General features: G+C 38.8%; 2 protein-coding genes across 3 annotated transcripts in view; both read right to left on the reverse strand.

The window, feature by feature from the left end:
- Nucleotides 1-5,028, reverse strand: part of LOC111339753 (uncharacterized) — a 36,830-nt gene extending 31,802 nt beyond the window's left edge. For both annotated transcript variants that reach the window (XM_088738967.1, XM_088738966.1), the window contains exon 1: nucleotides 4,947-5,028. In XM_088738967.1, coding sequence (XP_088595093.1) covers nucleotides 4,947-4,949 — 3 coding nt within the window. In that variant the 5' untranslated portion in view covers nucleotides 4,950-5,028. The remainder of the gene's footprint in view (nucleotides 1-4,946) is intronic.
- On the reverse strand, nucleotides 2,554-5,086 carry LOC148720731 (uncharacterized). The gene is made up of 3 exons (XM_088738968.1): nucleotides 4,947-5,086; nucleotides 4,033-4,111; nucleotides 2,554-3,333 (listed from the first exon to the last, which is right to left on the reverse strand). Exons 1-3 carry the CDS (start codon nucleotides 4,947-4,949, stop codon nucleotides 2,858-2,860), a joined length of 558 nt encoding a protein of 185 aa, XP_088595094.1. The 5' UTR covers nucleotides 4,950-5,086; the 3' UTR covers nucleotides 2,554-2,857.
- Nucleotides 5,087-14,185: the final 9,099 nt, after the last annotated feature.

Genomic DNA, 14,185 nt, shown 5'->3' on the forward strand with positions numbered 1-14,185 from the left:
CAGCTACCATCCGTCTCCAGTTAAATTAGGAGATCATCAGTTACTCGACACCTTTTAGCGTTAATTATATATATCTTTAAATATAAACCTTGTACTGGTGGATTATTCTAAACAAGAAAAAGGACAAAAAAGGACTTACTCCGCGGTTGTCTCTGGAGATGGTAAGATTTTTTTCCAATTACTTTTTTATGGTTGTGGTTTCACTTGAATGTTAAATTTGACCCACCACGTGGTCCGTTGTCTTTATTGGTGGTACTCCTAACGATTCCGAAGTGTATAGGCACTCTTTATCAACTTTTTCCTAATCTATTTCTATTTGTAAACCACATAGAATCGAGTAGTTCAGAGAAAGAGCTGGAAAAAAGGAAAAAATGTTTGGAAATAGCTTGCACAACACTTATTAGAAGCTATCACAAATGAAAAGCAAATGGATACAAGAGTACTCATCGGAAAAGATTTAATCCACCAATATATGCTAATGCTGTGCTCTAAAACAACAATTATTGATTGTTAAAACTACGCGAACAAAGCGTCATATTCAGAGGCAGTAATTGTAGTCTCCCCGAGTCTCTTATCTCTTCGGCACACCTTTAATACACAAACGTGGATTAGCTTAAAAGATATTTCCAGACAGAACAATAACAAAAAGTGAAATCAGTGTGTCGCTATCACACAAGACAGAACGTGATTTCTTTCCTTTCCAGACAAGAGCAACATTTTTTGTTGTTAACAGTTTGTGGCAACTGAAATACTTCCAATGGAAAAAGGTCGCTTGCCCCTGATTCAATTCCCTAATCCCATAAGAAAAGGAAGATCGAAGGCTTGCTACCAGACTCCTTTGTTTTCTCATCAAATCAATTTTTTCATCACAAGACCCCCCCCCCCTCCATGTGGTTACCTCTTGAGTAATGTCTCAATTAACTAATTATCACTCTACATTGCCTTTGATATTGACGTGAAGCCCATTCATGCACGTTACAGAAAGAACTCGAAGTCAAGTAGATCAGAAATATCTGGTAGGTTCATGATATGGTTAAGACGCCTTCGTATGGAATTGACACCCGGGATTTGACCAAGACATACAACGAATTAATGAAATTATCACGACAGGCGATAAATTTATGTTCGTGGAGACCATCTAATAAGCCACTAAAAAGAAATCAACTTTGTGTCTGAAGTTAAATGTAAAAAAAAAAACGTTTAAGTCTGAATCTATCAAAAAATCTAATCTCAATCATTGCAGTAAATAAATTACTTTTATAGCAATCTATAAAAAATCGCAAAAATTGGGTGGCATTAGAAAATGCTTGTGCTGACAGATTTTAAGTGCGGTCGCACTTTGGGTTTGCTCGCCAAGTACTTATCGTATTTACATTCCCTTTTCCATTTAGAACCCACAGTGCTTGAGGTCTGTCAATAATAATCACACTTCTTGTTTATTTACCTTGAAGCAATCTTTGGCATCAGTTTGTATATTGTAGGCTGTAAGCTACATGTAGTTCTAGTATGTGCATCTCCGTGAACAGTGCCATAGGTAGTTATTTTTTACGTCACGTGGTCTCTGCCTTTTATGACTGATCGAGAGAAAATTTTGCATTTTTTTGGTTTTACTCATAGAGAACTGATTTTCTTTTTTTCTTTTTAATTTTTATTTTCACTTTAGTTTTACTCTTTTAATTAATTTTTTTTAATTATTTATTCAAACTTATTATTTTTAATTATTAGGTAATCTTTTTTTTCAATTTGTCATTTTTTGGTCATTCCAGGAATTCCGGGTATTCCGGGTATTCCGGCACGGAATTCCGGCATTCCTTATTTTCCAAACTACCTATCTTTTTGTCATCACGGGAATATTTAATACGTTTGTGATGATGTTTGCACAGATAATGATTCTTTGATAGGGGAAAGATCACTGCCGTGACATACACAACAAAGCGTGTTGTCTAATCATCCGGGTTTGAGCAGCCCTTAGGAAGAATGTGGTCAGTAGTGACTTACGTCTCAACAACCTTAGAGGAAATAATAACTTGATTCTGATAACCCTATGTTTCCGGTTCCATAATCCATAATATAAAAGACAGCCTCAATTTATGGCAGATGTCATCCGACACCGTCCTGTGGTCGATTTCCCAAATATTAGTAACGACAAATTCAGTGTTGGCCACTCTCTGTAATCCGCCAAAGATCATGACATTCTGATCTTATCTTCCGTTTGATTTAAATCTGATGAATTCACTCAATTTAGTTTCAATAAAGCGTTCAACTTTCTTCCGATGTGTCAATGCAAGAGAATATCATATTTTATTGGTAAATTGAGTAAACTAAGCAAGCTGCAATAAGGCTGAATTATTTCTTTTAAAGAAACAGAGTGTAAAACAATGATATGTGGGGGGGGGGGGGGGAGGGGGGATTGGAATATGAAAGACGAGAAATTCTGAGCTCGGTAGAGAAGTGGAAAAATATGTTTCTTAACTTGTTTCAAAGAAATGGGAACCTGCGCCTATCATACTTGTATAAACTCGTGGTTACTTAAAAAAAGAAAAGTAATCAAAATCAGTTGTTATGCTCGTTTAATACAATCAATACTTTATCATTTTGTTTTACCCCATCTCTGTCTGAAATGACATCTTTGCTATTTCTTTCTAAAATCAACAACAACTAACAACGAAAATCGCACGAGGTAGTTAGGTGAAAAAAAAAAGAAAAACCTGAAACTGGTCTACACCGGCCTAATAAGGGAAACGAAGATAATTGGGAATACAACCGTTTTGAAGGGGAGAGTTCATTCTAAGACCATCGCATTGATTATTGCACCTAATGTAACTTAAGAAAAATGTGGCCACTATAATAAAGACAGCTATGTTTGAAACTGAGCATAAACATCACAACAAACTCTGCCTCCGTTGTCGGCTTCAGTGTGACCTTGCAGATCCTCGCCGTACCAAAGGCGTAGCTGCTGACCTGCAAGTACTGGATAAGGGTCGCTAAATGTGGTCAGCACAATCTCTTTGGAAGCTGAGTGATATCCGGGAACCCTAACCCACTTTCCTGCTCGGTTTTTCTTCATGAGCTGTCCCGGCGGCAAGATGATTTTGTTGTCCGATGTTGTTATGACCACATTAACCTCTTGTGATAAACTGCTATGTTGACCACACCCCCAAAACGACCAGTGTTGGGGATGTCCAACGGCACAGGACACGTAACCATACCTGTGGACTAACTTTATACCGACCAGTCCGCCCCCAGATGGAAGGTAGAAGGATCCAAACTGAGTATCCCTGGCACCAAAACACACTGGAGCGGTATTTGCCTTCTGCCAATTATTTGAGCAATCTGCTTAGGGAAAGATCATCCATTTGGTCAAGAAACCTAATCTTCACTTCGCTTCCAAAATTTTAAATCAATAAATTGCTTTTTGTGGTCTTCGGTTAGGTCTAGAAAGAAAATGTGCTAAGACCGATGTCATGTGTGGGAGAGATTTTTAAATTTTCTCCAAAACTTGTTGGTTACTTAAAGAAGACCCTTATGATTTGCTTATCTTGAAAAACGTAGCTTTAATTTTTCAGGTTTTTTTGCACTATAACTCCATAAATGAACTGATTCCAATCGCTCTTTGAAGGGATAATATCTCAATTGTAATGTCACCTAACGAGAGAGGCCCGCATTTTTAATGCATTTTTGTTTAATTTCCATGAAGGTGATTAACTCATCTCAGAAGGAACAGGATATGGTTTAGATTCTTTCGAGTCCTTTTGTCTGCAGGAAGGAACAGTTTATATTCGATAGACTGAAGCGGCTGCCAGAGGCGCCTGATATGCTGACGTCTGTTCTCAACCTTACACTGCACCCGTAACTCAGCCTCTGTTCAGATATAAACTATATTCATATTCATATATTCATATTCAAAAGCAAGGACTGTTATGTTTATGTCAATTTTCTTGCAGTCCTGATAGCTTCAAAGTGATCAAAGAGCCTTCCCAGAACAACCGAAAAATAAATCGTTTTCGTTAATGGTTTAATTGCTTGGATTACCTGAGGCCTGTGAGTTCACACTCTGACCGGTAACAGCGAACAAAATCGCAATGAAACATAAAGCTTTCCACTCTGCAATCTACAAACAACACAACATTATTTGTTGATACTTCGCACATTCTACCATGCTATGACTGCTATTAGGAACGCATAATGTGACCGACGATCGTGGTCAGCAGGGCTTATTGGGTATCTTGTTGGGCAGAGTGCCTATCGCTCCGACATAAGTATCGACGTACTGATGCATGGATGTGGGCATGCATATTGGTGGGTTTTTATTGGACGCCATTACGCGCGGAATCCCTCTAGTAGGAAACAATTCTTACTTTCAATTAGGAATCAAACCTCAGAACTAACTAGGTGCCTATCGTACTCTTGACATACTTCCCATGAGTATGGGCATATTGGTGGGGTTTTATTGGACGGCATTACACGTGGAATCCTCTCGATAAAACAAGAAACACTTCTTACTTCCCTTTAGGAATTGAACCTCAGACCTGTAGATTCCATGCCCGCTTCGATGCCCTACCACTGAAGCACAGAGACTCCCTTTGGTGAGCTAGGCCATCATTTGGTAGCGTTACCAATGGGTTGAAAATGTATAGAGTTGAATCATTCTCCAACACCGGCCATTGTTTTTTGTTTGTTTGTTTTGTTTCGCAAGAATTCGTTGTAACTCGGTTGGTTTCTTTGTCTAAGGGTAAAGAATACTCAACGACCTCGCTTCAGAGAATATCAAGCGTCCAATCATTCAACAAGCTCCGCAACTTAACAAGACAAGCTTGCTAATGGTTAGATTCTAAGCATAACTAATAACAAGCGTCGTAATTTAGAGGCGTCGATGAGACACCTAAGTGGAAAAGCTTGTTGACTGCAATATGTAAAAAAGTTATTTAACAATAAGATTCTCTTACCATTTCGACTCTTGAAGAATGTTTCCTTCCTAAATTATTCGCTGGTTCTCCTCAAGCTACCTGTGAACTTGAATGATGAGTAGATAGATCGCGGTTCCTTTTATACAGTACCATCTATCAATCAGCTTCCTGTGTACGTGTGCTTTCGGGTAATTTTTTTCCTTTTTCTTGAGAGGATTTGGCATCTAACTAATTTTCCTGTTACTCTATCCTCTCGGAAGTCTGGAGTACGTTTCTTTTGAAGTTATTTTTTTTCCTCTTTGCTACTTATGTTTTCTATCGTATTTATTTTGAAAAACTTATTTATTATTTATTTCTAAAGAGCAGCTGTGGCATCGAACTTATTTGAACTAAAGAGTCCCTTATGTACAACATGGCTTTTGTTCCGATTGGATCCATACTTGTTTTAGTCTAGAAAGTAATGTACTTTATGTTTTGTGGACTGGGGAAAATCCAACTTTCGTTCAGTGTTTCGGGCTTTATTTGCCGTTGGCGTATTTAGCAGACATTTTGGCGGGTTCAAGTGCTGTCTATAATTAGAATTGGACAACGGATGCGATATCTGAGAAATAATCAGGTTCTTTAAGTATCTAATTGCTCAGACGAAAGATGGCGATCATGCGAAGTAATTACTGGACCTCTGTCTAAGGATTTGACGTCATTCTTGTCATAAGACAATTCGGCCAGGCACGTTTCTTCCCTAAAATATATACTGAAGAGCAAAATTGCTCCAACTCACATCGTCGCTGAATATTGTGTAAACTACCTATTTACTTCATGGGCTAGGAAGTGGAAGTTTTCCAGAATATAGATGTAACATTACGACATCCTGTCGTATTCTAGAGAAATGACCCATTACGTTGTTCCTGTTATAGAATTCCATCACGTACTTGTTTTTTCATGCAGTTAATTTTTCCCCTTTGTTGCGAACTCATGTTGGTTTCTTTCGCTTTATTTTCACTTTAAACTACTTCATGCAAGGTTCCCGTTTGGATGATGGCTGTGGTATCTGACAAAGAAATAAAGCATTCACTTCTATCATTCTTTGCATGAAAGGTTACGATCTTGTTTAAACTGGACATCTGCCTGGAGATTTCTTTTCATTGCCCTCACATTGCAATTTAGCCGGCACCAGGAAAGTTTAGTTCTCTGAAAAACTTTTACCCAGATATCATCCTTGATATACAATGCCAGAAATATGCTATTCGTGCAAAATTGCACCAACTCATATCGTAGCTGAATATTGAGCAAGCTAACTATTTTCCTTATGGGCAAGGAAGTGGAAGTTTTCCAGAATGTAATTGTGATTTCCATGCCTGACTAACGACGTGACCCCAACTGCAAAAGGTCCTATCCAATTATAGAGGACTGATTAAGTACGTTGTTCCTGTTCTAGAATTCCATCACGTACTCGCTTTTTCATACACCGGTTTTCCTGCTTTGTTGCAAACACATGTTGCTTTCTTTCGCTTTATTTTCATTTTAAGCCCGTTCATGCAAGGTTCCCGTTTGGATGATGGCTGTGGCATCTGACAAACAAATAAAGCATTCACTTCTATCGTTCTTTGCATGAAAGGTTGCGATCTAGTTCCAAATGAACCACTGCCTGAGTATTTCTTTTCATTCCCGTTACGTTATAATTTAGCCGGCACAAGATACGGTTCAATTCTCTGAAAAACATTTCCCCAGAGCAAAGCTGCTGACTTTCACTTCAAAAAGTAGCTTCCAAGATATCTTAGTCTACTTTTTATTGCGTAACTTAGGGAAAGTCCCGAGGCTTTTAATAGTAGTGTTCTCGATTACATCATGTGATATTTTTTGCACGAATAGAATATTGCTGGCATTGCATATCAAGGATGATCACCTTGTGTAGCACAGCATATCGATCCTTATTGGCACATAGTCACACGTATATCTGATATATATAGAGAGGAAAAAAGTAGCGAATGCGAATAGTTATGCAATACGAGGGTCTATCTTTCGAGAATCGTAATGTTACATCTATATTTATACAGGATAGCCCCTTCAGTGTAGTAAGCACTGGTATCAACGGGGATCATGTTAACCACCCATCCCACCCCAGGGGAGGACATCCATCACACAGTAATCTCGTGCGTGAAAAATTAACGTCTCCTGCCCCCTAACCCTGCAGGAGACGGGAACACCATTTATTCGTCTCTATCCGAGAAGACTAGAATATCTAACCATTTCTTGATGTTATCGAAAGGTAGCATATTCTTCTCAATTACATTAAGACCCTGAATGTTGGTCCGGCCGGGGCTCGAACCCTCAACCTTCCGCAGAACAGTCCAGCGCTCTATTCACTGAGCTAACCAGGAGGCGGTGAGCTAAATCAATATCTTTTGAATCAAGTTAGGTTTTCATTCGTTAATGCAGCGACTTTTTGCATATACATGTTTCAAGGAATTTAATAGGTATAGCGCTCAGATAAAGTGTCCCAGTTAACTTAGGGCCACGCTCAACCAGTGTGCTTTGCACGACATTATTATTGTTACCATTTGGGAACTTGATACTATTTCTTACAATCCGGACGGGAACCTCAAAGGATACCAAAACGGCAGTAGACGCAGAAAAGTAATATTATCGCCCAAAACACAACCAAACCGCTGCTTTGGAAGACGTGTATTGACGACGTTTTCTGTTTGTGGAACAGAACAAAAGACAAATTAGAACATAGCTAGCAGAGCCGGCAATAAAATTCAATATACGTAAGCGTGCTCAAAATCCCGATAGTGCTCGCCGATAGCGTCTGTAAATCGCTTCGCCAGAAATTTTTTTTTTTGCGTGCAAGCGGCCATTGTTAGCGTGGGGAAAAACAATATATTTCGCGACAATAATGGGTACAAACAGAAACTCGGCCCGCTAGTCCCATAACGAAGACAATTTTCCGACCTTTTTCCATGGGCTAGAGTTCTTAAATGAGGCAGAAAAAGGGAAAAACAACGGAAAACGAGACTCGGCATCAGCGCCGTCACGATTCTCTTCGCTTGATACTGTTGTCCGTTTTTCGTGTCGGATTTGATGATGCACAATTCCACCGGCTATGTTCTAAAACATAGCTAACGCTCGAAAGGTCACCTTTTGTAATTGTTACGGTGGCCAATTTACCATTTCAACTTTGTTGATATATCCAAATTATTTCGTTACTCCCACCGACGCAGCCCCAAACAGTTTCTTTCGAAACTATTAGCCTTTATTCATTTGTTCTAAAACCATTGGTTCATGATTTTATCTGTGTACTATCGAGTTATGGAGCTCGTGGGAAGTTTTCGAGAGCACTCAAGAAGCTAGAGTTGCCCACGGCTATTGCATCGGGCAACTCTTACGCTTCTTTCGTGCTCTCCTGACTTCCCGCGTGCTCCATAACTCGATAGTGCACGCTAAAGCATGAACCAATTGTTAAATAGAAGAATTTGTAAGACGGGCAAACAGATACAATCTGAACATTGCACTACGATACAATCACTGTTCACGGTTGAAATATCAGGCAAAAAAGTGTACGAAATCGACCTTTGACGTCGAAACGCATTTCAAAGAGACGAAGAACTTCGAATGCTTGAATTTTTATACGTTTCATCACCGGGCGCAAAGAAAGGATTCGTAAAAATAAGGAGCAAAACGCCTCCTTTGAATAAATTCGCCACGCTCCACGTTTATAAAAGAATACAGAATTTCAAAATCCGCCGAAAGAATAGAGGATTCCAAAGATGAAATTTTGGAGAAATATATCTCTAAATTGATCTCACTGGGAGAGAAAGATCACTCAAAAACTTAGATGGGATAAGGCCTGCGATCGATGTAAACATATTCCCGTTCGAAAGTCACCCAAGTGCCGGGAGGGATTCTTCCGATATGCTGTGTGTCAGGGCTTATGCAGACTCATTGGTCGTTTTCTTGGGTGACCCGTGCCCTGCAACAGTGATCTTATGGTAAAGGACCTTTTACTTTATTTTTCTTTATTTTTCTATCGTTTTCCAGTTGCTTATGATTCCTTAAATCTGTCCTGCAATTACAATATAGGCTAATATCTTGGTAATGACTGATTTTCGAGGGTTGAACCATCGCCGATAGTTCTTCAATTAGAGGAAATAATGAGAAAGAGAGCCAGGATATAGTAAGCTCCTGAATAATAGACTCACACTTCGCTTACATTGCAGGCGAGTTTAAGCGATTCATTGCTTTAAGTTTGGCGTAACAGCCTTACCAAGCTCAACCAATAATTATTTTTACCCACAAGTCATCCAAAATAGATCCTGCGTTAGTTTTAGTCTGGCGTTCAGACGAAAATGGTGCGCGAAAGGAATGGGAAGCAGTCAACAAATATACGACTGGCGGCAAGAAATGTGCTTTCGAATCGGATATTTGAAACTTCATGGTCAATTTTCTGCTAGCAGCGCTGGTGCGGTATATCTCCAATGGAAACTATTTTGGAAGTCCTATTTTGCCAAGTTGTCATTGATTCTATGGGCTTGGGAGACTTATTAGTCACACAAACAGTGGATTATCGTTTGTGGTTGGTGAAAGAATATATCGGTTGGAATCTGTGAACATTATGGAGAGAGTTTTGGTTTATTGAAAGCTTAAATGGGTCTCTTCTCGATTAGGACTTCGACTTTGTTGTCGTTGAACCTCGTTTTGTAGTTACATACAATTTATTGTTTGCTGGCACAAATTTCTAGGCTGAATTTTTACGACAACGTGCTGAATTTTTATAACTTTTCCGTAGCCGCTTATCTTTCATTCAAATGTCATTCAGTGTCTTTCAATTGCAAGGTGATTGATTTTAATTCAGAATCGTGACGTTCCCAGTTTATGAGCACTTAATTTGAGAATAACAGGGACAGAAGAAGCCGACGGTCTGTATGAATGTCCTCTTAAGTACTTGGTTATCACGGGGGAACATTTGTTTTGTCACTGTAATTTGCAAGCGTATTTTTTTGTTCACTTTTGTCTTCCGAGCATTTAAACGCGGGCATCATTCAACGTTTAGTAAATAAATTATTCTCCAGTATATCTTGGGGAGGGAAGTCGATCAAAATCGATTATTGATTAATATCGATCGACGATTGGGTTCGAAATGTGTCGATGACTACGTTACTCAAGACGAATCATACTCGCATTGATTGTAAATGAAACATGAAATAAATTTTAGAGACCTTTACAAAGTTGTATAGGGCTAGGCTCATTTCGGCATTGGTAAGATACGTTATCGTGCATACAGTTTTTGGATAAACAAAATAATGGCGAAAGCAATAGATTGCCTTTGTAACTCTGGCTCGGCTTTGTTTTACAATTGCAAAGGAGTGGGGTTGTGAGGAAATCTTACCTAGGCTTTACACAACGGAGTACAGATGTGAAGAACTAATGTGATCGAATACTTCGAGAGAGACACAACATTATATCACGCACATACTCCGCCATGTTCAGCTTAATTCTCACCAGGAAGAGTAGAGTTCTACGCGGTGAATTGTCTCGTTGTCTAAGCAGGTTTCCTTTGAAGAGGACGGAAAAACGTTTTTGATCAGCTTTCTTCCTAATTATGGGACATGCATGTTATCTCCTGGTACCTGGAGGCGATTTCTGCTCCGTCCATTCTGTGAAGGTCTCTTGGACCCTTTTGTAAATCTTCCAGACGTTTGCCACTTGTCGTGATGTTCGCGTAAGCTTTAAGTGAAGTACTTGTATAACTTTTATCTTCGTATTTTTCGCGTGGCTACGATACTTCTCTGTGCCTCGGCATTTTGTCTCTACTCCTCGCGATTAGGTAAACAGAAGGCCTTGAAAGAAGATTGCTCTGTGAAAATTGTCATGTGTTTTGTTTCCAACGTAAAGTGGAACTCTAAATTAAATAGCTAGTTGGAATATATTATCCAAAGACGCATTAGACACGCAGTCAGAAATTTCATATCATCAACAGTAAAACAGGACTTGTCTAAATTAATGACGTCAATCTCACCCGTGAAAGCTCCTGATTTGAATAAAACTTGGTGCCTCAAAACAAGACTGATTTATCCTTGTTATGTACAACTTAAAATATCGCTGCATGTTACGAAAAACAGCAAAGCTAGAATTTCAAAATAAGAGAGGAAGAGAGTAACATATGTGGTCTATTTCATGTTTTCCTTATCTATCGTGTCATCAGTTCTACTCTGTTAAGCTGAGGTCGAAGATATGTTTAGGAACTAGAGAAGTTAAGCTTGACATTTTCGTCAAAGGCCAACTGAAAAAAAAAAAAAAAAAAAAAAAAAAGAATTACAGCCGTGTGCTTACGAATAATTGTCAGTGTACTCTGGTGTAAACACATGTAAGAGGTGTGAACAAAGATTTTTTTTTTCATGACTCTTGCTTAGGGTTGACTTGTTGAAGATAAGACTAGACGCATATCTGCGTGAATTCGGGCTTTCAACATCGCACATCTGGAGTTATCCTCAGGGGACTGCCATGTTGCCATTGTTACTGTCGTCACGCAATTTCGTCTTTGCCGGTCATGAATAACTCAACTTGCGTTTATTTTTGTCTCCTGGAGTGTAATGAATGTTGTTGTGGTACTGGATAATAATCAAAATAATATATTACAATATAGGAGTAGGTTACTACAGATTCCAAAGGTTGAAATTCAAGGACTTTTCAATGACTTTGAAGGCCAAGTTTTACAAAATTGAAGGACCACTTTTGGAGAGGATTGGATAAGCAATTGTAAAATCATTTAATATTATTTCTCAGCTTTTCCATGAAAGTACTGTAATTTTCAACTTGAAAATTGCTTAAGAAAAAGCATCGCAAAAATCAAGCCCTAGTCGTCAAATTCAAGTACTTTCCTGGCCTTCAATTTTTTATTCCTTAAGGGAACTGACAAACCTTTTGAGTTAAAATGTATTAATCCTTCTAAAGTGTTCTCACTTTTGTCTAAGCTTTGTAAATCGAAAGCCGCAGGCTTAGATATGATATCTTCCCGTCTTCTTGGGGAGTGCGCCGATCTGATAGCTGATCCTATGTGTTCTATTTTTAATCAGTCCATCAGATCAGGTGTTTTTCCTCAGGAATGGAAATGCGCAAAGGTTATTCCACTTTTCAAAGAGGGAGAACACTCCGACTTAAACAATTATTGCCCAATTTCTATCGTCCCTATAGTAGCTAAAGTGTTTGAGCATATCATTTACGACCAGGTTTACGGTTATCTCACTGAAAAAAATTTGATTTCCAGCCAGCAATCTGGTTTTCGTTCGCTCCATTCAACTGTTACTGCCTCGTTGGAGGCCACAAAGAATTGGGCCTTCAACATTGATAAAGGCAGTATAAATGCAGTTGTTTTTCTCGACCTAAAAATGGCTTTTGATACCGTTGACCATACAATTCTGATTTCTAAATTATTCGAATATGGTATCCGCTGTATCGCTTATGAATGGTTTAGGTCATACCTAGATAATCGCAATCAACAATGTTTCGTAAATGGTTCGCTCTCAATTAGTCAAGTTCTCGCTTGTGGAATTCCGCAAGGAACAATTCAGGACCTTTACTTTTTGTTTTATACATAAATGATCTTCCTAATTGCCTATCCAATACAGTTGCACGTATGTATGCCAACGATACTCACCTGACCTTTGCCAGCAACAACATAGAAATGATCAATGATGTTATGAATCACGACCTATCCAATGTTAATACATGGCTCAGTGCAAACAAATTGACTCTAAATTCATCAAAAACTGAATTCATGTTAATTGGATCGCGGCGAAGGATAGATACTTACTATACTTCCCCTAAACTAGTCAAAGGTGGTGACATAACTAAACAAGTTAGCTCGGTTAAATCTTTGGGTGTGCATATAGACGAAAACCTTTCATGGAATCTGCAAATTGAAAAAAATAGCCAAGAAATCGCATCGGGCATTGGAGCAGTTAAACGTTGTAGGCCTTTTGTTAACCGAACCACGCTTGAGTCCGTTTTCAATGTGTTAGTTCAACCCGTACTTTAATTACTGCAGCGAGGTCTGGGGGTATTGTAACAAGGGTCTTTCGAATAAGCTCCAAAAGTTGCAAAACCGGGCTGCCCGTATTCTGACCTTCTCCAGTTATGACATAAGTGCTGATCCTCTTTTTGGGCAACTTAACTGGAGACGGTTAGTTACTCAGCGACAAATACAAGTGGCCGCCATGGTCTATAAATCTATACATGGTCTTGCGCCCGACTGTCTTGGTTCTCTTTTCACTAAATATGATCCTCTCTATAATCCAAGGAACTCTGAATACAAACTAGCTGTTCCATTGCCCCCCACCAAATTCCAGAAAAATAGCTTTAGCTATAACGGTGCGGTTATCTGGAATAGCTTGTCCCCTGAATTGCGGCAAGCAAAATCACTTCAATCTTTTCGAAATGGTTGTCGCGATTTCTTCGTCTGAATCGAAAAAACGTACACGGCATCTATGTAAAGCAGAATTTCTTTAGTTTTTCTATTTCACTTTTAAATTTTAGATCATGTTTACATAGATTAAAGTAGATTGTAATTGTAATAATAGATTGTAATAATATTATTATTTTATCTGATAGATTTACCGTGTCTACATAAAAATTAAAGTTCAAGTTTAAAGTTTATTTTTAAATTCGAGCTCCTTCAAGCACTTTCAAGGCTTTTACAAACCTTGAGTAGGTAATTTATTTGCCTTTAACTGGAAGGAGAAGGGAATTTTTCATCTATTATTGGTACCAAGTCATAGTTTGTTGCCAAGTGATCACCCAGAGGGAGTTGTCAGAAATCCGTAGATTGAAGCAGTATTACTGTTCAGTAATAAAGGCTGATAGTTTCTAAAGAAACTGTTTGGGGCTGCGTCGGTGAGGGTAACGAAATAATTTGAATATATCAACAAAGTTGAAATGGTAAATTGGCCACCGTTACGATTATAAAAGCTGACGTTTCGCGCGTTAGCCCTTTGTCGGAGCAAATAGAGGAATTGTGGGTTGTGTGTGCTTTTAAAGGCAGAAAAAGGAGCTACGTGATTGGTGGGAACATGGCAACGAGAAAAACGCGAATAAATTAGTGGAATGAAAAGCGTTCGTTGGTACCTGTGGGATTTAGACTGGCGGTTTGAAAGATGAACTTTTGTTCAAGGGTTTTCCGGCTTTCCGTGCTACCTAAGTGTAAGGAAAGACCGCAGATTGCCATGTGTTGCTTAGAATGGTTAGGTAAATTAAAATGTCTAGCGATTGGTTTAGATGTGTCC

This window comes from Stylophora pistillata, chromosome 11, assembly GCF_964205215.1.
Source record: "Stylophora pistillata chromosome 11, jaStyPist1.2, whole genome shotgun sequence".
Lineage (NCBI taxonomy): Eukaryota > Metazoa > Cnidaria > Anthozoa > Scleractinia > Pocilloporidae > Stylophora > Stylophora pistillata.